Here is a 26,495-nt window from a genome sequence, read left to right as displayed (position 1 = left end):
TGTAGATGCACCAAAACAGGGTGGCAGACTGGCATGTGCTGGCCACACCCTCTAAACCTTTGATGTCATGATTTCACACCTAGAGGGCAAGAAATGGTGCACTGCACATATCATACTAAGGACACTTCTGAAGGTCCATAGGCTGCTGGGTACCTGCCTGGAGCATCCCTTGGATGGTGCGATGGTGCCACCTCCAGGACCCACATGATGGCACCATTTGCACACCCCTAGATACGGCTCTGCACATCTGCAATGCAAAAACATGCAAGATTCATCTGTTAAGCTGACTTGTATGCAACTTTGTACAGCCTAGAAAAATTAAGTTTAATGAATGTGACTATAATATATTGCTTACATTTTAAATGTTCACCTTAAATAGATATTAATTTAGAAAGTCCAAAAAGTAAGATTGGAAGAACTGAAATGAATATACAGAATAGGTTTTACTGGGCAGAATAAAAACAGGAACATTGCAAGGTACAAATCTTTAATAGAGCCTGTCTACAGAGAGAACGGACATGATCTAGAGGCTGTTGCATTGTGTATCCATCTCGCCATGCACAATTCACAGCTCCAGGCTATCATAGCAAGAGAATGGCAGGGTTGCAATTACAATGTCAATTCAGAGTGGCCATCATGTTTTGTGGCTAGCCAAGTTGTTACTACAGTTACCAAAGAATATTTGTGAGATATACCCAAAAATATTACGGATTACTTGAATGTATCTACAGGAAGATGCAGCAGATTTCGGAAATATTTGCTGTGATCCTCTGTTTTCTATTATAAAAGCAACTCACCTCCCCCCCTGGGTTTCTACGGGGGCTGCTTAAATGACAAATTTACTAAATCATGTTTGATTCCATAGCAGTTGATGGCGTGCCACACGTTGCCTGAGCTGAATTATTTCACTACTCAACTCAAGTTTGAGAAAGAAATTCTATACATATTTACATTGTACTCTAGAGTGAAATTTAAAGTGAATGTTAGGACTGGGACATATATATCATGTATTTATTACACTTTCTGTAATAAAATGACATTCACTGTGATGAAAAAACTCACTGCAGACTGCTTCATTGCTGTGTAATACATTTCATTTATTTTGATCAGAACAAGAGTGTAGAAAGCACAGCTTGATAAAAATGAGAGTATGTTGGGAAAGTAGCGCATGCGGGGAGGGTTCTAAGTACACCGAAACCACTGTAATGCACCATATGTATTTTAACACCGACAAGGTTCCCATAATTGTATGCCCGCCCCTCACAGTATTTTGCTGCCATTCACGGGCATGTGGAAAGGGGCAGAGCTAATTTGATGCAAATCAATAAGAATTGCATCATTTTGGTCCCACCCACTCCACGTAGATGCGCATATCATGGCATTATACCATTGGGAAGGGGACTAATTATGTAAGATGCTTGGCCCCACCACCATCAATGACTTCCAGTCCAGTCCTGGCTACAGCATCTCAGGCTCCTAATTGCCCTTAAAGTTGGATATACAATTTGGTCTACAAATATTATGTATATATATATATATATATATATATATATATATATACGAAAAAAGGCGGCACTCAGAGACTTCATCGATGCTGTGAAGTTGTCACATTAAAAGTTACCCCGTAGTGGGTACTTGCTACACTCCTTACTGAAGTCTCTGAGTGCCGCCTTTTTTCGTATATGCATTCGGGGAACCTTTCCCCTTTGGAAGGCACCGGAGTGAGGTACAATGGAGAGGACTGGTGAGTGCCGGGTCACTATTGGATATATATATATATATATATATATATATATATACACACACACAGTACTGTGTATGTAATCAGATGGAGGGTACGCTCATCAGACTTGAATGAAGTTATAGAAATGTATTCAAATATAAGCTGTATTTATCAAGTACAGGATGATTTTCCCAAATCCAAATATTCCGAAATACAGAATTTTTGGAATGTGACTCCTTTGCTTTGTGATTGTTCAATGACACAAACTTTGTTTAGTGCACAATAAGATGAAACATATTGTATCAATTCAGTTCAGGATGTGTGTATAAGGTTTATATGAAACATAAATTAATTTTGTGCATGTACACAAACTGTATGATGGGCAACATTATTAAAACATTGTATAAAATTACCTGCAGGCTGTGTGTACAGTATAAGGTGTAAATGAAACATAAATGCATTCTGTGTTTAGATTAGGCTTCCATCCCTAAAGTAACTCATTATGGTATGCAAATATTCCAAAATACGGAAAAATCCGATATCCAAAATACCCCTGATCCCAAGCATTTTGGCTATTGGAGAATCAACCTGTAATTGAAAGGTTTGCCTTTTGCTACTAGACAACGCCAACTTCAGATTACATTACCCAATACCCTTCAATCGGGGACCTACAAAACCAGTGTAACGCATGCGCCTGAACTTCTCCCAGGTAGTAAAACCACTGCTAAGTTTATGTATTGCAGCGATAGAGTGATAAATAATGCTTCATATTGCAGGGATTTTGTAAATAGGCTCCAAAGCGTTCAATGTTAGGAAGAAAGAGCAATATAGTCATACAGCATAATAGTAGTAAGGGGGAGAAAAGAGCAATATAGTCCTACAGCATAATAGTAGTAAGGGGGAGAAAAGAGCAATATAGTCATACAGCATAATAGTAGTAAGGGGGAGAAAAGAGCAATATAGTCATACAGCATAATAGTAGTAAGGGGGAGAAAAGAGCAATATAGTCCTACAGCATAATAGTAGTAAGGGGGAGAAAAGAGCAATATAGTCATACAGCATAATAGTAGTAAGGGGGAGAAAAGAGCAATATAGTCATACAGCATAATAGTAGTAAGGGGGAGAAAAGAGCAATATAGTCCTACAGCATAATAGTAGTAAGGGGGAGAAAAGAGCAATATAGTCATACAGCATAATAGTAGTAAGGGGGAGAAAAGAGCAATATAGTCATACAGCATAATAGTAGTAAGGGGGAGAAAAGAGCAATATAGTCCTACAGCATAATAGTAGTAAGGGGGAGAAAAGAGCAATATAGTCCTACAGCATAATAGTAGTAAGGGGGAGAAAGAGCAATATAGTCCTACAGCATAATAGTAGTAAGGGGGAGAAAAGAGCAATATAGTCCTACAGCATAATAGTAGTAAGGGGGAGAAAAGAGCAATATAGTCCTACAGCATAATAGTAGTAAGGGGGAGAAAAGAGCAATATAGTCCTACAGCATAATAGTAGTAAGGGGGAGAAAAGAGCAATATAGTCCTACAGCATAATAGTAGTAAGGGGGAGAAAAGAGCAATATAGTCATACAGCATAATAGTAGTAAGGGGGAGAAAAGAGCAATATAGTCATACAGCATAATAGTAGTAAGGGGGAGAAAAGAGCAATATAGTCATACAGCATAATAGTAGTAAGGGGGAGAAAAGGGCAATATAGTCATACAGCATAATAGTAGTAAGGGGGAGGAAAGAGCAATATAGTCATACAGCATAATAGTAGTAAGGGGGAGAAAAGAGCAATATAGTCCTACAGCATAATAGTAGTAAGGAGTTTAGAAAAGAGCAATATAGTCCTACAGCATAATAGTAGTAAGGGGGAGAAAAGGACTATAAATTGTGTGAGAAAAGAGCAAAATAATAAGAAAGAGAGCACATGTGGGGATATACTAAGAGTGTTGCTAAAATAAGGGCCTTATAAAAAACCACTGAGCATTTATTTAGTAATGTACTGTTTAATTGGTAATATATAGTAAAAAAAAAGTGCTTACCAGAAAGAACAGAGAATAGGTGCATACACACAACGATTGTTTGAACAATTATCGATAACGATATCGTTGATCGTTCAAAAAATCGTTCACTTTCTGAGTTAAAACGATGAACGATTATCGTTCATGCGCGTTCACATTTGTAGTTTGTAGTTCAGTCAGACTGACCAACTGAACGATTTTCATTAAGGGAATATGCAAAAATCGTTTGTAGTTCAAAAAAAGCGTTCATTACATTTTAAAAAATTTGACATAAAATCGTTCATAAAATCGTTGGTAACAAAATCGTTGTGTGTGTATGCAGCATTAGGTTAGAGGGGTGAAATAGAAAATACATTAGTGAGGAAGAGGAAATTAAAACAGGGAGACTCGCACATTTTAGGGAGCTCTCCTGTTATAGTAGACAACTCACCTACATCCCATCTACTTCTACAGTGAAGTGAACGGTAGGGGAATGAGCCATACTTGCCGACTATTAAATCTTCCTCCCCGGGAGAAGGCCAGGGAAGTAAAGCAGGTAGTTGGAGTTGGGGGCGGCACCGGCTGGATCGCGTCATTAAGCTCCGCCCTTCGCAGGAATTCACAGCGATGGTGCATAATTAAAATAGAGGGCGGAGCTAAATGACGCAATTCTCCTAGAATCGCGTAATTAGGCCTCGCCCTCAATGCTCAGAACCACCGATCCCCGCTAATATTCTCCCCATTCTGCCCACTTCACTAGGAAATGAGCAGAAAGAGGATAGTCCCACATAGTCACCAACTATATATTTATGGTAGAATGGCAGATACTGATTGCGGAAAAAATAAGTAGACAAAGGAGACAATGATTAGTTAGAAGAGGATAGAATGGTAAATTAGAAAGGGAACTATGCTAAAAAAGAATAGAGGAGAAAAAGGGCATAAAAAGGTGACAATATAAATGACTATAAGGTGAACAAAAGAGGTACTGTACCGTTTTGGGGGGAGCTTTAGTAGTTAAAACAATCAAAAATTATGGTTCATATACAAAAACCAAATCTGGAGACAAAGAATAATTATACGGATAAGTGTGGGAATGAGAGAGCAATAGCAGCACATTACATGACTATACTGTAGCTCTATACACAGCTAATTTTAATAACCATGTATGAAAAGAATGTAAATCTAGCTATCTTCAAAGCAAAATAAATATTTGTAGATGGACTCTGGGCCTAATTCAGACCCAGCAAGCGGCTCGATGTTGCCCAAGCGCGCATGCGCATGACGGAGCCGGCTCCGTCGTGCGCATGCGCAAGACCCGAATAACGATGGCCAAGCCGACGTTATGGGTCTCACACCAAAGGGGGCGTGCTGTCGATGGTGATTGACAGCACGCCCCCTTTGGTGGGTGTGCCGGGGGCGTGGCTGCCCAGACGGAGGCGTTCCCATGGGAACGCCTACCGTTCTGGGGCCGGCCCCACTGACATCACTAGTGATGTCAGTGGGAGTGCTTTTGGCTCTCATAGAGCCAAAAGCACTCCAGGGCTTGCGGCAGCGAGACCCTACCGCAAGGGTCTCGTCGCAAGCCCGATGGTCGCGATGGTCTTGACCATCGCGACCATCATTTTGGCCGCTCGCTATAGCTGTGGGTGGTCACCCACAGCTATGCGAGCGGCCAGGAGGCCGCTCCAAAAAGGAGCAGGGACGGCCCTGATTCAGAGCGAGCGGTCTGTCAGAGCGTCCGGCTCTGAATCAGGGCCTCCGTGTGTTTGTAGTGTGTATCAGCAGTTATACTGTACAATGTATTATATAAAGCACTTTAAAAAGCTTTGGATTCGTCATAAATTGCAGAGCTTAAAATAACAAACAAATGTACAATAATACTGGTTCACACTGTACTAAATCAATCTCAGCCTTCATTTAAGTGGAGATGCTTCCAATTAGGCTTAGCAACATGAGGTATAAACAATGATCAATAATGACTAACCTCCTTTCTGCAGACTGCCATTATGGTCACACGTTGCCTGTCAAAAACTGCTTAAGGTTCACTGTGATCATTACCGCTGAGAATCATAATTAAATTCAACATAGTAATGATATTCAGTTTGTTTTATTGTTCTTCTCTCTTGTGCCATAGTAGATATATGTGGCAGCTTAGGGCCTGATTCCATAATGCATGCAATGCCAGCCGCTGCTCCCAATCCCGTATGCTGAGGACCTGCGAATATATGCTAATGACTCCTCTGTCATCTTGTGCACAGTAACGCCCACCTCCGGCGTCACACATCTGCCGCTAATGTACAAAGGCAAAAACTTCAATGGCACTTCAAACCTCTGTGCTGTCTCAGAATGAGGGTCTCACCTAAGACGCCAGGGCCTCTCCAACTGCGTACAAATTTGTAGAGTCTCACTAGGGTCCGCCCAGAAACCGGTCCCGACATGCCTGTGTTTTTCTAGCCACCCCTGTTACCTCTCCCAAATGCTGACTACCTCAATTTGCGTATAAATCCTCTCTCTGACTGCTGTCACTAACCAATCACTGTGCATGCTGGGAGCACCAGACAGAATATACCTGATCTAGAATGTTTGTACAAACATATTGCTGCCCATGTTTACTAAGCGGTGATAGAGAACAATTATATGATTTTGGCAATCACACTACAATACTACTAAAGTATATATCAAGTCTAATTAAGATGATATTTATAGTACCAGTCATAGCTATAAGATGTTTTTACTAGGAATTATCAAAGGAATGTTGACGGGTCAGATGAGCTCAGCTACCCTGGGAAGCTAGATGATTTTTTTAACAAAATATATATTTTTTTTTACAAGGCTAAATGTTAATTTAACACTTTACCAACTCAGTCTTTCCATATGTGCAGTGGAACTTACAGCCCGTACAGTATTTGGGCTTGGAGCTCCATATATAAATATATCTAAAAAATATTTAATCTAATAAAAATGTATGAAACCCTTTACACATTAAGAAAATGGATTTATTGCAGGTAAGGGTTATACTGTGATGTACCTGTCACAAGTAAAAATTGTATCTCCTTGTTGACCTTTCTCTTTAATCATCCAGACTCCTTTATAACCAACAAGGTAATTATGCCTAGAATTACTGCATTTATTTCCCGTATGGGCACACTAGTGTAAGTACAGCATCTGCAATCAGAATAAAATGAACCCAGTTACAGCTCATCTCTGTGGAGTTTATATGTCCTCCCCATGTTTGCTTGGGTAGCCTCCAGGCAGGGCTGGTGCAAGGTTTCCGGGCACCCTAGGCAACATTTCACCAACTGCTCCTGCTCCCTCTAATTCATGATATGCTATGCATCAGTGTCCCCAGTTTATAATATGCACAGCAGTGTCCCAAATTCATAATATACTATATAGAATATACCACACAGCAGAGTGCTAAACTCATAATGCACCTCATAACACTGCCACCAATTCATAATATGCCACACAGCTGTGCCACAAATTCATTATGTCACTCAACTGTGAATTATGCCATACAATGCCCCCAATACATGTGCCACACATTCTTTATATGCCATACACTGTGCCCCCAATGCATTATGCTACATATCAGTGCCCCAATACATATGTATTCTACACATCTGTGCCCCAATATAATATTCAAAAGAAATTGGCTTCGTACTAGTGAGTTAAAAAAGAACTGCAGTGTATGTCACTAGACCAATATACAGACGTCACATCCAAATAAATGCTGGAACATACACGATTGGTGGTGCTCCCAGATGTTTTGTAGACATGAACTACATAGATTAGCTGAGGCAGAAAGACAAAAAACTTTTTCTGTGACACTCTTTCACAATAATATCAATAAACAATGAATACAAATGAACATCTAGGGGTCTATTTACTAAGCAGTGTTAGGAGACAGAGTGAAAAGTGATAAGGTGCCAGCCAATCAGCTCCTAACTGCCATCTCACAGGCTGTGTTTGAAAAATGACAGTTGGGAGCTGATTGGATGGCACCTTATCACTTTTCACTCTGTCTCCTAACACTGCTTAGTAAATAGACCCCCTAATATTATACCCATAATAAATTACAATACTAAGTGTACTGGTAGAAAGTATAAAAGAAGAAAACATTTGTCCCAAATATGTACCTATGTTAATATCATGTGCAAAAAATGCACTCAACTAGGTGAAAATATATCAGTTATGGTGTATACACACGGTCAGATTTCCCTGGTCGATTTGAACTATAATGATAGCGATATATCGTTATTGTTCAAATCGACATTTCTGGCCCCTTCAAATGACCAAACGATGGTCGATGCGCGGGCGTAGATGGTCGATATCGACCATCGCCCGTGCATGCAGGCCAAGCTGGTCGATATCGACCAAGTTAGCCTGGTTACTATATGGACCATCGATCGTTGATCGAGAGTCGTTATAGTAGTTGAGGGGTTGGTGCATGTGCTAGATCAGGGGTCTTCAAACTTGGCCCTCCAGCTGCTGTGGAACTACACATCCCAGCATGCACTGCCACCTTTTTTATATAACAGCATGCTAAAACTATGGCAGTGCATGCTGGGATGTGTAGTTCCACAGCAGCTGGAGGGCCAAGTTTGAAGACCCCTGTGCTAGATGTTCGATAACGATCATCCAGCACATGTATCTGATATCTGATCGTTGTCTGATCTGACCGTGTGTATGCACCATATGTGTTAGTTGGTTTACCTTATTTCATATTAGTCAGCATATGTGGGTTCTACACAGCGGCAGCTGTGTGTTTGTTATAGCAGCCAATGAGAGTCAGACAGACTCTCATTGGCTGCTGCACGGTGGGAGCCGACTGGAGCTCACTCATGAGCCCCGTCTTCCATCTCCCTCTGCAACGGGTGAGAAAGCAGTTTTTTTTCTGTGTGTGCGTGTGTAAGGGAGCACTGCTGGGGGCATACTACTAGGGGCACTGCTAATGGGGCATACTACTGGGGGCATACTACTGGGGACACTGCTAATGGGGCATACTACTGGGGGCACTGCTAATGGGGGCATACTGCTGGGGACACTGCTAATGGGGGCATACTACTGGGGACACTGCTAATGGGGCATACTACTGGGGGCACTGCTAATGGGGGCATACTGCTGGGGACACTGCTAATGGGGGCATACTACACTACCTTTCATCTGTGCCACAGCTGTGTGGCAATATTTCATAGATGTGCTTTAACCTGTGGTGTCTGTGTCGCTGTGCAGCTGCTCTGTCGCTGAGTAACCAGTCAGCTCACTGCTACATTTGGCCAATAATGGTGAAAACAATATTATAAGCTGTGAGGTGGTCTAAATTGACTGTAAATGACTGGAAATTAATGTTATCAAGGTTAATAATACTCTAGGAAGAAAAAAAAAACTATTTATTTGATTTTAGCTGTTTTTGTAAATTTAAAAGAAAATCCAAATCCAGTCACCGCAGTTTGGCAAATCCAAATCCAGACGACGAATTAGAACCAAATCCAAATCCGGCAAAAATCCCTAATACATTCAAACACACTGTCACTAACCTGTCAGCACTCATACACACAAACACACTGTCACTAACCTGTCAGCATTCATACACACACACACTGTCACTATCCTGTCAGCACTCATACACACACACACTGTCACTACCCTGTCAGCATTCATACACACACTGTCACTAACCTGTCAGCACTCATACACACACAATGCAGGGTTGCCTACCTTTAACATTCTCTTCCCGGGAGAAGCCCGGGTAAGAGAAGCAGCAGGGGGCCGACAGGGGGCGGGGCTTGACGATTCGCGTAATTAAGCCCCCCCCCTCGCGGTAAAATTGTCGCGATTGGGCACAATTTACATAGGGGGCGGGGCCAAATGCTGTGATTCATGCAGAATCACAGCTTAAGCCCCCTCCCCTTCACGGAGACCCACGATCGCTGCGGGTATTCTCCTAATTCTGCCCACTTCACTAGGAAGTGGGCAGAATGCTGGAGAAATGCCTACCCTTCCGGGGGTGCGGGGGGTTACCCGAAAAATCGGGAGCCTCCCGCGAAAACCGGGAGGGTAGGCATGTATGACACAATGTCACTAACCTGTCAGCACTCATACACACACACACTGTCACTACCCTGTCAGCATTCATACACACACTGTCACTAACCTGTCAGCACTCATACACACACAATGTCACTAACCTGTCAGCACTCATACACACACACTGTCACTAACCTGTCAGCACTCAAACACACACACTGTCACTAACCTGTCAGCACACATACACACACACTGTCACTAACCTGTCAGCACTCATACACACACACTGTCACTACCCTGTCAGCACTCATACACACACACTGTCACTAACCTGTCAGCACTCATACACACACACAGTCACTAACCAGTCAGCACTCATTCACACACACTGTCACTAACCTGTCAGCACTCACACACACATTGTCACTAACCTGTCAGCACTCACACACACACACTGTCACTAACCTGTCAGCACTCATACACACACACTGTCACTAACCTGTCAGCACTCATACACACACACTGTCACTAACCTGTCAGCACTCATACACACACACTGTCACTAACCTGTCAGCACTCATACACATACACTGTCACTACCCTGTCAGCACTCATACACACACACTGTCACTAACCTGTCAGCACTCATACACACACAGTCACTAACCTGTCAGCACTCACACACACACACTGTCACTAACCTGTCAGCACTCATACACACAAACACACTGTCACTAACCTGTCAGCACTCATACACACACACTGTCACTAACCTGTCAGCACTCATACACACACTGTCACTAACCTGTCAGCACTCACACACACACACTGTCACTAACCTGTCAGCACTCATACCCACACAGTCACTAACCTGTCAGCACTCACACACTGTCACTATCCTGTCAGCACTCACACACACATTGTCACTAACCTGTCAGCACTCACACACACACACTGTCACTAACCTGTCAGCACTCATACACACACACTGTCACTAACCTGTCAGCACTCATACTCACACACTGTCACTAACCTGTCAGCACTCATACAATTACACACACAGTCACTAACCTGTCAGCACTCACACACACACACTGTCACTACCCTGTCAGCACTCATACTCACACACTGTCACTACCCTGTCAGCACTCATACACACACACTGTCACTATCTTGTCAGCACTCATACACACACAGTCACTAAACTGTCAGCACTCATACACACACATTGTCACTAACCTGTCAGCACTCATACTCACACACTGTCACTACCCTGTCAGCACTCATACACACACACTGTCACTACCCTGTCAGCACTCATACACACACACTGTCACTAACCTGTCAGCACTCATACACACACACTGTCACTACCCTGTCAGCACTCATACACACACACTGTCACTAACCTGTCAGCACTCATACACACACAGTCACTAACCTGTCAGCACTCACACACACACACTGTCACTACCCTGTCAGCACTCACACACACATTGTCACTAACCTGTCAGCACTCACACACACACACTGTCACTAACCTGTCAGCACTCATTCACACACACTGTCACTAACCTGTCAGCACTCATACACACACACTGTCACTAACCTGTCAGAATTCATACACACACACACTATCACTAATCTGTCAGCACTCATACACACACTGTCACTAATCTGTCAGCACTCATACACAATTACACACACACTGTCACTAATCTGTCAGCACTCATACACACACACACACACACACACACACACACACTGTCACTAACCTGTCAGCATTCATACACACACACTGTCACTAATCTGTCAGCACTCATACACACACACTGTCACTAACCTGTCAGCACTCATACACACACACTGTCATTAACCCGTCAGCATTCATACACACACACACACTGTCACTAACCTGTCAGCATTCATACACACACACTGTCACTAATCTGTCAGCATTCATACACACACACTGTCACTAACCTGTCAGCATTCATACACACACACTGTCATTAACCCGTCAGCATACATACACACACAGTGTCACTAACCTGACAGCATTCAAAGTAAACACACACTGTCACTAACCCGTGGGCATTCATACACACACACTGTCACTAACCTGTCAGCATTCAAACACACACACTGTCATTAACCTGTCAGCATTCATACACACACACTGTCACTAACCTGTCAGCATTCAATCACACAAACACACTGTCACTAACCTGTCAGCATTCATACACACACACTGTCACTAACCTGTCAGCATTCATACACACACACATTGTCACTAACCTGTCAGCACTCATACACACACATTGTCACTAACCTGTCAGCATTCATACACACACACTGTCATTAACCCCTCAGCATTCATACACACACACTGTCATTAACCTGTCAGCATTCATACACACACACTATCATTAACCCGTCAGCATTCATACACACACAGTGTCACTAACCTGTCAGCACTCATAGAGACACACACTGTCATTAACCTGTCAGCATTCATACACACACACTGTCACTAACCTGTCAGCATTCATACACACACACATTGTCACTAACCTGTCAGCACTCATACACACACACTGTCACTAACCTGTCAGCACTCATACACACACACTGTCACTAACCTGTCAGCACTCATACACACAAACACACTGTCACTAACCTGTCAGCACTCATACACACAAACACACTGTCACTAACCTGTCAGCACTCATACACACGAACACACTGTCACTAACCTGTCAGCATTCATACACACAAACACACTGTCACTAACCTGTCAGCACTCATACACACAAACACACTGTCACTAACCTGTCAGTACTCATACACACACTGTCACTAACCTATCAGCACTCATACACACACTGTCACTAACCTGTCAGCACTCATACACACAAACACACTGTCACTATCCTGTCAGCACTCATACACACAAACACACTGTCACTAACCTGTCAGCACTCATACACACACTGTCACTAACCTTTCAGCTTTCATACTATACTTACTTACCCTCCGGATTCGTCCGGGAGCCTCCCGAAAATTGGGTGCCGCTCCCGCCCCCCCCCCCCCGGAAAGCCAAGTCTCCCGGCACCCGCCAAAAATTACATATAAACCCTGGCAGCAGGGTAACCGGCGACGCGATTCGTGCTGAATCATGTCATAGTGACCCCGCCCGCTGCTTCACATTGCCGTTAATCTGGGCATTGTGAAGAGAGGGCGGGACCACAATGACACAATAACGCCTGCCCCCCCCCCCCCCATCGCGGAAGCCCGACAGCTCCCTCCCAGTAGGAGGAAGCTAGAAGTCAGTACACACACACTGTCACTCGCAGAATGGGTCCTGTGCATGCTCTGCTGAATCGGGCCCTTAGACCATAAGCTCAAATTTGACAGAGACTGATATGAAGGTCTTGTTTTAAGGATATTCATGGTTGAGCATCGGTGGTTAAATCAAATTGACTGAGGTACGAATTAAATCACCTGTGCCCAAGCATGGTTATCCTTAAAACCTGAACCATTAGGGAGACTTGAGGACTGAGTTTGGGAACCTCTGACCTATCCTCAATACGACCATACAGCGCAAGATGCCTGGTGCGAGTGAGACACCAGGTCTTCTACGACTCTGCTAGCGCCAAATGTCTATTAATACCAGGAAATGCATCTTGATCGCAATGTGATAGGAGTAGGATGCACCAGGAGACTATACTGATTAATTTAATATACAACTTGTATATCTGTGTGTGATTGAGTCTGTATGCAAAGCACAACGGAACTTGGTGTGGAATAAAGCTGCATCGTAGCACTTTGCATACAGATTCAGGGCCTAATTCAGACCCGTTCGCGAGCGCTGAGCTGGTCTGAGTGACAGCACGCCCCCCTTTGGTGGGTGTGCTGGGGGCGTGGCTGCCCAGACGGAGGCGTTCCCATTGGAACGCCTGCCGTCTGTGGCCGGCCTTACTGACATCATAAGTGAGGACCCTACTGCAGGAGGCCGCTCTTAAATTCAGAGGGACGGCCCTGATTCAGAGCGAGCGCTCTGTCAGAGCGTCTGGCTCTGAATCAGGGCCTCAGTCGCACACAGTTATACAAGTGTTACACAAGTTATACAAGTGTTGTATATCAAATTCATCAGTGCAGTCTTATAGTGCGTCTTATAGTGCGTCTTATAGTGCGTCTTAGTTGCCTCCCGGTGCGATTAAGACGTATTTTTGGGTGAAAAACATGTAAAAACGATGCTCGGTGGTAGCAGGGTCTCACAGGACCTGGCTCGCAGAAAGAGGATGTTTGGCGTGACTGCAACAATACTGTATGTGGATACATCCATAATCTCTGTACATCTTACCTAAATTGGTGGAGCTTGATATTAAAATCTTATATTTACATGTTTCCAGTCCACATAGTACATATCTCGATTAATTTTATGTATCTCGATGTTCTATATTGTATTGTTTCTATTGCTCTGGGCTCACTGCTTTCTTTTCTCCTTTCTCTCTTCAGTTTTCACTGCATGTCTTCAAGTTGTGCATGCGCAGCTTGAAGACAGGCTGCGAATAGAGACTGAGCTCCCCACCTGTCTGCCCTCCCTCCAACTAACCCTGACGGTGTCTGTCACCCCCACCCCACCCCCATCCTTGTAATGCTGCCCCTGCAGTCGCCGGAGACTGTGTGCCCTGCTCCCTGCTGAAACCTGTTGAATGCACTAAGTAGGTCCCCCTCTGTGGCCGCCAGAGACTGTGTGCCCCCGCTGAGACCTGCTGCACCAAGTTGGGCCTCCGCCGCGGCTGCTGTGCGGGGGACCTACTCGGCTAAGCTGCTGCTGCTGCCAGAGACTTGGCCCGCCCCCGTCACACCAGCTGCCTGCCGTAGGGGCCACAGTTAACCCCGCTAGCCACCGCTGCTGTGGCCTCTCCTGGCCCCGGCTCCCAGGGCAGTCCTTCTGAGGGAGCGTCAGGCAAGTAAGAGAACACAGCAGGGAGGGATCTTTTCAGATCCCTCTGCTGTATCAGAAGCTGTACGCCATCTCAGAGTGGCGTACAGCATCACTGTCAAGTTCCGAAAAACTTGACATCCCACAGTCCCCATACTACTATAGTATGGGGACTGTGGAAATTATCGATGCACATTTGTAACCAAAAGATATCTGAGATATCTCCTGCATTACATGAATGGTGAATAATCCTGACACTTGAATTATACAAAATTAGCTGAAAATTTTATTTTTCACCTGCTTTTGTATAAATACTGGGGGGAATTCAATTCAGTGCGATGATAAATAGCCGCGGGAGGGAGCTTCCACAGCTATTCAATACACCGCGCTGTTTGGGCGGGCAAAGGATTTCTTCTCGCACCCCCCTGGGAATACGAGGAGAAATCCAACAAAAATGCCGGGGCACGCAGCTGTTTAACTGCTTAGTGCGGCACTTTAGTCAGAGAATGCCATTCTCGCACCTTAACACCCTTGTTAATTTGCGAGAACCGGCATTCTCTGACATAACAGCGCACTAAATTGAATAGCTCCGGGAGCTCCCTCCCAACGCTATTCAATTCGCGTTGAACTGAATTCCCCCCCCAAGTGATGATGAACACACCCCTTGGAATCAATTCTGCAAACCCATTTGCTGATAATCTATCTACATTATCTGTGGTTTCATCCCCTACATTGGTACTTTTGTCTTTGATTTATTGTTACTCCATACATCTTATGGTACATACACACGGTCAGATTTTCCTTTAGATTTGAACAATAACGATTGACAAAATCGTTCAATCGTTCATATCTGAAAGAAAATCTGACATGTGTCCCTGCAATGATGAACGATGCGCATTCCCTTTGTCAGATAACGATTTCTGATGTATTTGTAGTCAGATTTGGACGATTCCATTTATTTTAATAGTCAAAAATCGTTCAATCGTTCATCTGACATATCTGACCATGTGTATGCACCATTATGTCTTTGAAATATGTCCTCATATTTGTAACTTTTGCCAATGTCTTAATAAAAATATTGTTTTAAAAAAAAAAAAAAATTGGTGGCGCTCTATAAATACACAATAATGTTTTAGTGTTCTTGCTCACAGAACCATATTTCTCTGCATATAGTACTTAAAAATGTAGAAATTGTGGGCAGATACCATACATCTCTCTTTGCTGCAATATATCGTAATGTCATTTGTATAGACAGTAACAGGCTAGTGACACTTTGTATCATTGAACTATATCACATGCCCACAGGGCCGGATTAAGGTTTGAGGGGGCCCTGGGGCAACAACTTTGTGGGGGCCCCTATTAATATAATTGTATATATTTAAATATACACATATATTTTTATATACTTACACACACATACATACATTCACACAGAAAAACACATATATACACCACACATGCATGTTTCACACACAAACATACACACACAAGTCACACACACACATTTCACACACACACACTTACCTTGCACCATCTGCACTGCATGTTGTGGATGGGGAGGGGAGCTGGCAGGAAGATACCATGTTATTAAGCCCCGCCCCCTCACGGCTTTGGCAGCGATTCGCGGGTCAATCGGAAAGGGGCAGAGCCAAATGACACAATTGTAATAGAAATGCATCATACTGGCTCCTCCTCCAGGCGACTGACCCGCGAATCGCGGCATTTTGTCGTGAGGTGGGCAGGGCTTAATAACGGTGCCTGCTCCTTGTGCAGCTGCTGCTGTGTGTGGGCCCTTTAGATGTGGGGGCCCCGGGACGACCGCCCCTGTCGCCCCCCCTATAATCCGGCCCTGCATGCCCATTAGGAATGTTATTCTCACTAGAAATCACATGTTAAGAAGAAGAGGTATGAAGACATCTGAGGAAATTCTTTATGCAAAACTGCAAGTGAGCCATATACTGTAGCTATTTGTGGTAGATATATTCCTTTAACTCCGGTTTCCCTTCCTGCTGGGGTTTGAACTCACTTTTATACAGAAGTTACATTATTCCTCTTAAGAGTGCTTCTACTCTGCTAATGGTGAGATCATTGCTGTTACAATAAATTGTCAATATGCACATGAGATAGCTAAAACCTCCTTCTTATATCCATCTCAAGAGCAGTACAGTACATTAGGAATGCAATAATGTGGAAGCACTCAGCCAATTTCAGTTTCACTGTCACGGAGACATTAATGTTTATTTTATGATATACTATAAGACCCATTTCACTGTTCAGTGCTCAAAAGTCAAACGGTACTCTTAAGACAGTACAGAGCTGCAGACTGGCGACACGCCTCTATCACACATGGAAGAAGGAAAACAAACAACATCTGTTACTACTAGAACGATGTAGCAGGCCCATACCTGAATTAAGCATTCGCTAATACAGAAAATGGCCCGTAATGACCCATAAAAGTAAAGTAGGTCACGGCATATGTTCACAGAAATAGTATATTACAGTGCTGCTCTATTGTAAATGATAATATACCATAGCGCTAACATATGCTCAGAAATGTGGCTGCTTTTATTTTGCTTTATTAAAACCTTAATACATAATTAATCTCAGAAATGTATTCCTGATAGGTAGAAAGCAGCTTGCACTAACATCATACTATTGCTCTGTATGAAATGACAGTGTACTAAACATACATCATCACTAAACACTATCTCATTCCCCTCTTACAGCTTCATTTCTGTGACCTGAAATCTGAAGTCTGTAATCTCCCCCTAATGTCTAGTCTTGAGCATTCCTCACAACCATACTTGCTAACATGTAATGCTTGCCACTGATGTGCCCCAATATTTAAGGCTTCCCTGATTAAACCATTCGGGAAGGGCATAATGATGTCATTGTTCAAGCCCCTGTATTGCCCCTTCACTGGGAACATGGACAGAATATGGAAGGCTTATCTATTCACCTGGGAGCTGCCTGAAATTCACAAGTCTACCATAGACCAGTATTGTAGGCAGGTATGCTCTCAACAGTCTAGTTGTTGAGGAGAATGCTATATTATTAAAGTGATGTGGTTTATGGAGGAATTAAGGCAGGCTATAGTGTGGTTTGGGTGGATTCATGGGTGTGGAATAATTTTTCTTAGTAAAGTGGCTTAAGGGTTAAATGATAATAAAAGACTTCTAATAATCTATTCCCCCTAATTTCATTAATGGAGATGCAACATAAATGACAATTTTAAGCTGAAGATTTCCAGTGGTAAACCTACCAGTGTTTTGGAAACCTACACATACAATGCAAAGCGTATACACAATAAACATGCATGGGGCATGGTTTTTTAAATATTTTAAAAAGTTTATATAAAGAAACGTGTTACAATATACTGTACATTATCGCATATCATATCTTCTAGTGCAATCAACTGTTTGGATATCTTTGTTTTATACCAGTTTCCAGAAAAAGTGTTCCACAATCTGTAGGAGCAGAGTTTCCCAAAACGCGGTCCTCAAGGCTACCCAACAGCTCAAGTTTTAGAGCTGTCCATGGTTAACCACAGGTAACTTAAATAGTACATAAGTCAATTTGATTTACCACCTGTGCTCAACCATGGATATATCCAAAACCTGAACTGTTAGGGTGCCCTCTGCTATAGAGTATTGTCAGAATGGCTGTATTAGGACCAGCCAATAGAGTATAGTGATACACAGAGTGGTAGTTGCTAAATAAATTTATTGGCCCATCATAGGTGCATGTAAGGGAAGGGTTAATCTAGACAAAAAACAAATGAACCCAAATTGATTGAGCTACTACCATTCTGTGTCACTGTTCTGAGGGTATGCTGATTCTTGTAGTGCCATATTTGAGGATCTTGGGGTACCTCCTGGTGAGTTGGCTCTCAATTTAGAAATACATAAATGTATGATGCTAAGTGGTGCCATTATAATGTAGCGTAGGACCACCAGAGTAGAGACGTCTTGCCATGGTTTGTAGCTTACCATATGTTTGCAAATGTATGTAAATGAGATCTCAGCATTACTATTATTATGTGGGATGTAAGTCTCTTTTGCTGGTCCATTGCAGTGTGCTGGGGAATCTGTTTTTCTTGTAGAGATCTCTGTATCACAAGCCCCATGTTTTTATTTGCTTACAGTCTGTATCTCTCTTTTTTTTTTTGCAAACAAAAAAAAAATAAAAAAAATGGTCACCAGTTCTAGGCAGAAAATCCACTAATTTGTAGAACTTGCTTTTATTAAAATATTTTTATTTATTAATAAAGGATTGTTCCGATGTGAGTAACCATTACTAGCAATAAGAGTGTAGCACAATTTATGAGTGGTTTCCATGGGATAGAGAGAGGGGAATCTTCCTAGAACTCTTGAAATGCTTAACATGCACGTGTAAGACATGGCATACCCACACATGGTGTTTCCATATCACCAGTATAGAGTAATCATGGCCACTTTTTGTGAGCGCTATTTATGCTGGTTTGCAGGTGTCATTTTATCTTACAGTCCTATAAATAGCACAGACCTAAAATGAGTTAATGCACAGAGGTGGGAATGGACACACCATACGTAACAATAAAAACAAGATAATTACATAAAAATTAAGAAAAAAAATAACAAAAAAAAAAAAAAAAATAAAGCATAGTCAAAACAATTAAAAAAAGTTATTTGTTCTAAGCAATTGTTAAATTGCAAATAAAACCGTAACATACAGTCTAGAGATGGTGTATATTATTAAGATTGCCACAAAATACCTCCAACCACCTGTGTACAAAAATGAATCTATTACATAACTAAAGGACCCAACATACACAGCGCTAAATAAAGAAGAGAAAAACTCCAACATACAGAAAATATATGTGATGCATGATCTGCCACCTGTCATGAATGAGATAAGGATCCCAGTAAAATGCAATGTGTTTAACAGCAGCCCGAGATGTCTTGTGCCCTATCATCAGGGTGTTTTGCATTTACCATAGATAATTGCATCAGCAATGCCTACAATGATATTTTAATGATAGCAAAAATGTTAGTAAAAACACCAGTGGGTATATGGCTTTATGCTGCAAGAAGCAGCTGTACAATCAGTGTGCATTATAAGATGTTACAGCTGCATATGCAACAGAGATACTGCTACAGATGGGCGAATTTCCTATAAGACAGATGCTGACTCCTTCATAAATAATTACCTATAAAAACTGACTTTGAAGACTTTTACTATTTCTTGGTGCCACATTGCCATCCTAGCATGACTCCCAAGGAAATGAACCCTTGCTCTAGATAATGACATATTTCTTTTTACATGAGTTTAGTCTCTTATAAAGAAAGCTGCCTATGCTATTAGCCATATACAATGGTTTACTCTATCATTGCCTTGAGGGATGAAACCAATTTAGTTAAGTTCCCAAGAGTCTGATCCATCTGACCTTGGGCAGGACACTCTTGTCTAGAAAGAATACACTAAAACTCTAAATAGACTCCTCACGCCTGCTGCTGCTGCTGACAAATTGTATCTATAGCACATGTACATTCTATACAAGGAGATGAGCCACAATGCACACTATCTATTAATCAAATCTACAGTACAGTAAGTCTACTTACTTATAAGGTACAAATATGTTATTTATAATAAACCGTTTACTAGGTACATATTCAACAAGGTAGCTGATAAATTTGGCTGTTAAAAAAAAAAAAAGAGCTGACTTGTAAATTATTACACAACGTAAACAAGCACATATTCACATTTTGTACAATTTTGCTTTAAACACAAAACGAATGCAATGGCAAAACATAGTGCAGTTTCTATAAACATGCATTGAACTAGTGCACTACAAATAAACAAGTATAAAAGCAAGTATCCAGCATGAAAGGAGAGAAAATCAAAAGATTTACTGCATCTACTAACTAATCCCATCCCATCTAGTCCTTTCTCTCAGCTGTAAATGCTTAGCTACTGTGCGAGAATTACATCCTGTTGATTTATAAAGTAAGACACAGTAGTCATCTCTATTCCAACAAAACTTCTACTGGCCTCTAGTGCCACCTAGCCAAAGTCATTCCAGCTTCTTCGCATCATCAGTACCAGATGTTACAAACTAAGTTTTTATCACAGTAATGTTGGAATCAAATAAAAGGAACCACATAATACACTCTATTTGAGATGATAAAATTATGTCTGTCAAAACAAGTGACTTTGAAGCTTACAATCCTTTGTTTTTTTGGATTTAATGTAAAGATAACAATAATACTATAAATATCAGCAAATATCTCAAATTTTTGCAAGTATAATATAATGCTAAGCAACATCAAAGTAAAATATACAAGATTGTGGTTAATTAGTACTTACTGTAGAAGACATATTCTGTGTAACTGGACCAGATCTTGTCATCGGTGTACTGATTGACGAATGAAGCGGTCACTGAAGAGTTACAGGCTACCATATGGAATCCACACTCTGACAGCATGTCAAATGCTCTCTCTAGATGTTTGAACTTGAGATAAAACCTGGAGGTGTATTTTTCTGGGGCTCTGTCTGGATCCCTGCTCTCATTTAGTGTTTCTCCAAAGACTTCTTTGGCTAGAGAGATACGACCACAAACCAGAATTCTTGGAACTCTCCGAAATTTTGCATCCGCTTGGCTTTCTCTACCCATGGTACACGATCCACGGTAACCAACTGTGATGAAGCCCCATTTTCTATCTGAAGGCATCAAAGATGAAGATGGGCATATTCTGGTTTCACTTCCTTGGGAGACTTCTTCAAAGTCACTGTGGCAGTAGTCATCTGGGCTCTGTTTCACTTCATCAGGTGCTAATAGTTTTACTAGTTCTGGGAGTAGAAAGTATTCAGCTTCTCTTTTCAATCTCCCCTTTTCTGGAAAATGATCTGGCAAGACCACCTGCCTGTCCCTGAGATAGTCCAGAACATAACGGAAGAGAAATCCATCTCGGTCAATAAAGAATCGTCCTTTGGCATCTTTTGCCAGGTCATTGATGGAGTCCCTTTTTGAGGTGAACATTTTCCATAGCAGGGAATGGGGTATACTGGTCAATGTTGTATGGCGTGTAAAGTAAACTTGCCCACCAACATTTAATTCAACCACCTCTGGGAAAGATTGCAGGATAGTCACTTGGTCTCTAGGTGGGGCATACGTTCTGCAGTTTCCACTCAATGCCATTGTGCTTTTACACAGGTGCCACTAACTAAAGTACAAATTGTTCATAAATGTTAAAACAGGAATGAAAAGCTGCAACTTGGGTTCCCAAAATGCAATAATACTCTTCTTATTCTGGATTTTGTAATCATGAACTTAATTCCAGTCGTACATCAACATAACAGTCTGTTGCACTATCTAGACCAATTCCACTTTAGAAATAACTTACTAAAAAAGCATAAAAATCACATAGATCACACTGAATCCACTGGATGCAAGGTCACACAGAACGAACAGACACACTTGAATCTGTCAGAGAGAGAAAACATTTTTAAAGTTCAGAAAATGGCAGTGAAATGCACATTTTACTGTATATATCATAGTATATATGTAGAAATATATACACTGTATGTATGTATATAACTGTCTGCATACTATCTACTCTCATTGTATCCACTTAATAGCAGCGTTTCAGAAGCATAAATTAAAATGATGTGTATGTTAAGCTATATGTTCTGGTTATTGTGAACAGTAATGTAAATGTGATGCTTGTTATGTTGGGTAGTGGAATATTACAATAAAATTACTATACCTGAGTTGCATAATCCTTTCACATGGAAAAGGAGGTCAATTTATAAAATACAAATAAAAATGAATATAAAAATCATAATAAAAGTGTATCAGAAAGGTGAAGCTCTTATCAAGTGTAGAAAGTTATCAGCTCCTGGGTAGCAACGGCTCTGCTGAATTTTCAGGTGTAGTAGTCAGCAAATAAAGCACATACTCAAAATAAGACTGCTATTAGGGGGAAAAGCTTCCTCCAGATGGGATGCTGGCTCCTAAATGCCTGGCAAAAAAAACTCAATCACAGCAGCCAGCCTGCATGGAGCAGGATGCTCACTTGACTCTCCAAGCACTAGCAGGAACACAAAGGCTAACATAGTTCCAGGTAGGCTGAAAGAAAAAGAAGGGACAGGAGCAGTCGACAGAGCAAGCAGCAGTAGCAGCTGATGTACAGCTCTGGGTGCTTTGCTGCTTGGTTGCTGAGCCTGCTCTGGATGCTGAGCTGGGTGGATCCACAGATCCCAGGGCTGTTCTGAGATGGTGCTATTTCAGCAGTGCAGGGAAGAAACCAACCAGGGAAATAACTATTACATCATCTTAAAGGAACATAGCTCTAAAGAAAAAAAAAAAGATATAAAAGCAGGAGATGTGTTTGTGGGTCGTCTTATGTTTAGAGGTAGATAAGCTTTAAACAGATTAACATCAGTTCTCAGCAAATGGTAAAGTGTGAAGAGCTGCTTAAGCTGTACTTTTCCCCTGGGTGGTTTAACCTATTAACCTCCATTTAAATTGTCACATAAAGCATTGATTCTAATTGGTTATGTTGTTTCAGATTACAGCAATTAGGGACAAAGCGTTTACTTGCAATTATAGTCTTATCTCTGCAGTTGCAAACACGTGTATATATTAATCTTGCAGATTTTCGGTGCTTTGTAAGTGACTACCATTCTAGGTACATATAGTGCTTCTTACTGTGTGGTGTAGATTCTTTTCTCTTTACATCCTTTGCATAGTGATCTAATACTGCTCGATATGCAGAATGGAACTGTAACCTAGATTCTATGAGACCGTCACATTCAATAGATAGTATAGGCAATTTCATTGAGGATCACATTGTTTTTCTGCAAGTTCAAACAGGGACACAGCAGAGAGAGGCTGCCATCAGCACTTCAAACTTATACAGTGACCTGAACACTGTGGGAGATGTAGTCTAGAAACAATTGGAATCCAGTATCTGCTACATTTGATTTCATTTACTCTATAGGTGAACTTTCACACATATAGTGAAATACGCACGTAACTACTAGATTTTTCTATTTTATTTTATTTTTTTAAATACACAATTCCAAGTTTGTAATGACCACCACTAAAAATTAAAGCAATTTAATATATTGAAAAAATAAAATGTTACTAACTATAGATTTTTTCTGTGTTATGCATTAAGAATAAATTAGTTTAAGAATACTTTAACTGAATTATCAGGATCAGTATGTTTGCTGTGTGTTGATCATGAATGCAATCATGGTAGCTTGACACTCTAGGCTCACACACTAAAGCAATCAGCTAATGTACATAGATTTAAAGCTCCCATGAACCAGGTTTCTTAGATGCAGAAACATGTTCATTCTCAATGAAGCACCTTCTGCATTTAAGCAATAAGAGCTGGTTGCAAGTCTCAGCAAAAGGATAGGAACAATTTCAGCTGATTTATTAGAAAAATGTAACACGCTACCATCATGAATTAACAATTAAGTAAATTAAAAATTACTGATATATTAAGATTTTCTTTAGAGCTACAGTAATATAAGTTTCTCATTATGTTTCTGCCCCCCTTTCTTACCTTTCCTCCATGACATCCGTATATATACAGTAAAAAAAAAGGGAAGAGTAAGATTAATCATGTGTTTCAGCCTATAAATGACATTTGCAACTAAGAACAACATAAAGGTAATCATTTAATTTTCATTGTTAACACACACTCAACCAGACGAAAGCCATAAAGCAGTCTCCATCAGTGGAGGCTCCTACCTTTTTATGTTAGGAGGGCTGCCTGTCTGCTGCAGTCTGAGCAACGGTTCGATCCCTGTTCTCTTTGGCATCTGCCAGGTGTATTGTGCCTGTCCAATGCATTTGCCTGGGCCCATGATGGCACATGCACACAAACGCCAGCTTCTAGGGACTGCATCAGCTGCAGCATGCAGGACAGTAGAGAGCCGGCCTGGGGGAGACAGCGTGACCTAATCATGGGAGGCATGGCCACGCCCCCTTAGAAAAAGAAGAAAAAACTTTGCAGCGCCACTGCACGCTGGGGAGGGGGGATCTGTGAGCCCCTCAACCCTGTGCAAATCCAGGAGAGAGGCGCAATCAGTGTGACTGCTCTTCCCCACAGGCAGAGGAGATCGCTGCTGCTCAGTCTCCCACTGCAGCCCAGCACACAGCAGCTTGTGCTGGGCTGCTGACAGCTAAGAGGGAGGGGTGTGGTATCGGACCAGGGCCCACGCCAGGCCTTTCCAACAAGCCTGGGCCCGGTTAATTAGTATCTGCTCTCACCTCTTGGTGCCCCTAGCAGTACCTAGAAGCAGGGTAGGGCAGATAGATAGGCAGAGGATTGACGGCTTCCCATTTGAAGCACTCTTTCTGCAAATCGCAAGCCAGACTGGCAGTCCCAGGGGAGAAGTAACCTGTCTGGCTGTGATTAGCAGATAGTGCTTCTAATAGGAAGACACTGGCAGAAGACTCACTGGGGTATATTTACTAAAGTGCAGGTTTTTAGAATTGGAGATGTTGCCCATAGCAACAATCACATTATGTTATTATCTTCTAGAAGGTGCTAGATAAATGATAAGTAGAATCTGATTGGTTGCTATGGGCAACATCTCCACTTCTAAAAACCTGCACTTTAGTAAATATACCCCACTGTCTCACAGGGGGGTGGCAGGTTTTACTGCGGGGGAGAGGGGCTGAAGCCCTGCAGCTCCTAGGTAAAATCTGCTACTGGTCTCCATATTGAGCTGCTGGGAAATGCTTGCACCTACAGTACTCACGGGAATTAGCTGTGGTCTGCTATACAGTTGCCTCAGCATACCTACTCTCATAGTATAAATCTCACGAGCAGGGCCCTCTTTCCTCATGTGCTTCTCCATATACTTTCTTCTTCTCCGTACTCCACATAAGGGCAACTAACGCTTGACTGCTGACTCCCTGCTGCTTATTTTGAGTGTTTTAATCACTAATGCAGCTAGGTATATAAACCATGTCCTTGTCATGCACTGTAATGTACTGTAAGTTACTCTTTTCTTGTTCACTTATTTGTTTAAGTACTTTGTAAGGCACAATACTTGTGGCACCATATAAAGGATAATAATAATAGTTCAATCTATTACAGCAGTGCGCTGGGCATCCATGTTGCATAGAGGAATTGATGAGAGGGTAAGATATAGAGATCAGCTATATGAGAGTTTAGGTCTTCTACTTGGTTAGTAATTCCTTTTAATAAGAATTTAAAGACAACTTACTGTAGTCATGTTTGTGTTGAAGACCCATAGTTGCAGTGGTTCTTAGATCTCCCATTCCTTCTTCCCCATTATTTCAATTCTATTAAATCCAAACTAATAGTAATGTACTCAAGGAACTTGTGGTAGTGGTTAGTGTAAAAAGTTTATGATGCTAATTGCACAGGAACAGGAAATTCTATACCACTGCAGGTTGTTATTAGAGAGAGAAACATGGCCAGTTGTGAATAACATTTTAGCTTCCATACAGTACGTGTATTCAGTGATGGAAGCTTAGACAGACAGAGCTTGGAGCCATTTATTTTATCAAGTACAGTACACAGAAGGGGAGAAACCACTTATACGCTCCAATGCCTTAATATGACATAGACTATGCAGGCATCCTGTTCTGTGGCTTGAGGTTTAGTGGGCTATTAGTAATTCTCTTATCGACCCATGGTTAATGTTTATTAGTAATGATGAAGTTACACATAACACTAGACACATAGCGAAGCTCACATAACACTAGACACATAGCGAAGCTCACATAACAGTTCACTTCAGGTATTGTTTATATTGCCATT

General features: G+C 41.8%; 1 protein-coding gene across 1 annotated transcript in view; it reads right to left on the bottom strand.

Moving 5' to 3' along the window:
• Positions 1 to 22,894, bottom strand: part of KCTD16 (potassium channel tetramerization domain containing 16) — a 302,317-nt gene extending 279,423 nt beyond the window's left edge. The window contains exons 1-2 of the mRNA XM_088443973.1: positions 22,449 to 22,894; positions 21,049 to 22,165 (exon numbers count right to left, since the gene is read on the bottom strand). Of these exons, the coding sequence (XP_088300099.1) occupies positions 21,049 to 21,880 (832 nt within the window). The 5' untranslated portion in view covers positions 21,881 to 22,165; positions 22,449 to 22,894. The remainder of the gene's footprint in view (positions 1 to 21,048; positions 22,166 to 22,448) is intronic.
• Positions 22,895 to 26,495: the final 3,601 nt, after the last annotated feature.

The sequence above is a fragment of the Taudactylus pleione genome, unplaced genomic scaffold, assembly GCF_031769625.1.
Source record: "Taudactylus pleione unplaced genomic scaffold, aTauple2 ptg000342l, whole genome shotgun sequence".
In the NCBI taxonomy this organism is placed as follows: Eukaryota; Metazoa; Chordata; class Amphibia; order Anura; family Myobatrachidae; genus Taudactylus; species Taudactylus pleione.
Note: the sequence above shows the minus strand (reverse complement) of the source record. Positions and strands in the feature narration are given on the sequence as shown.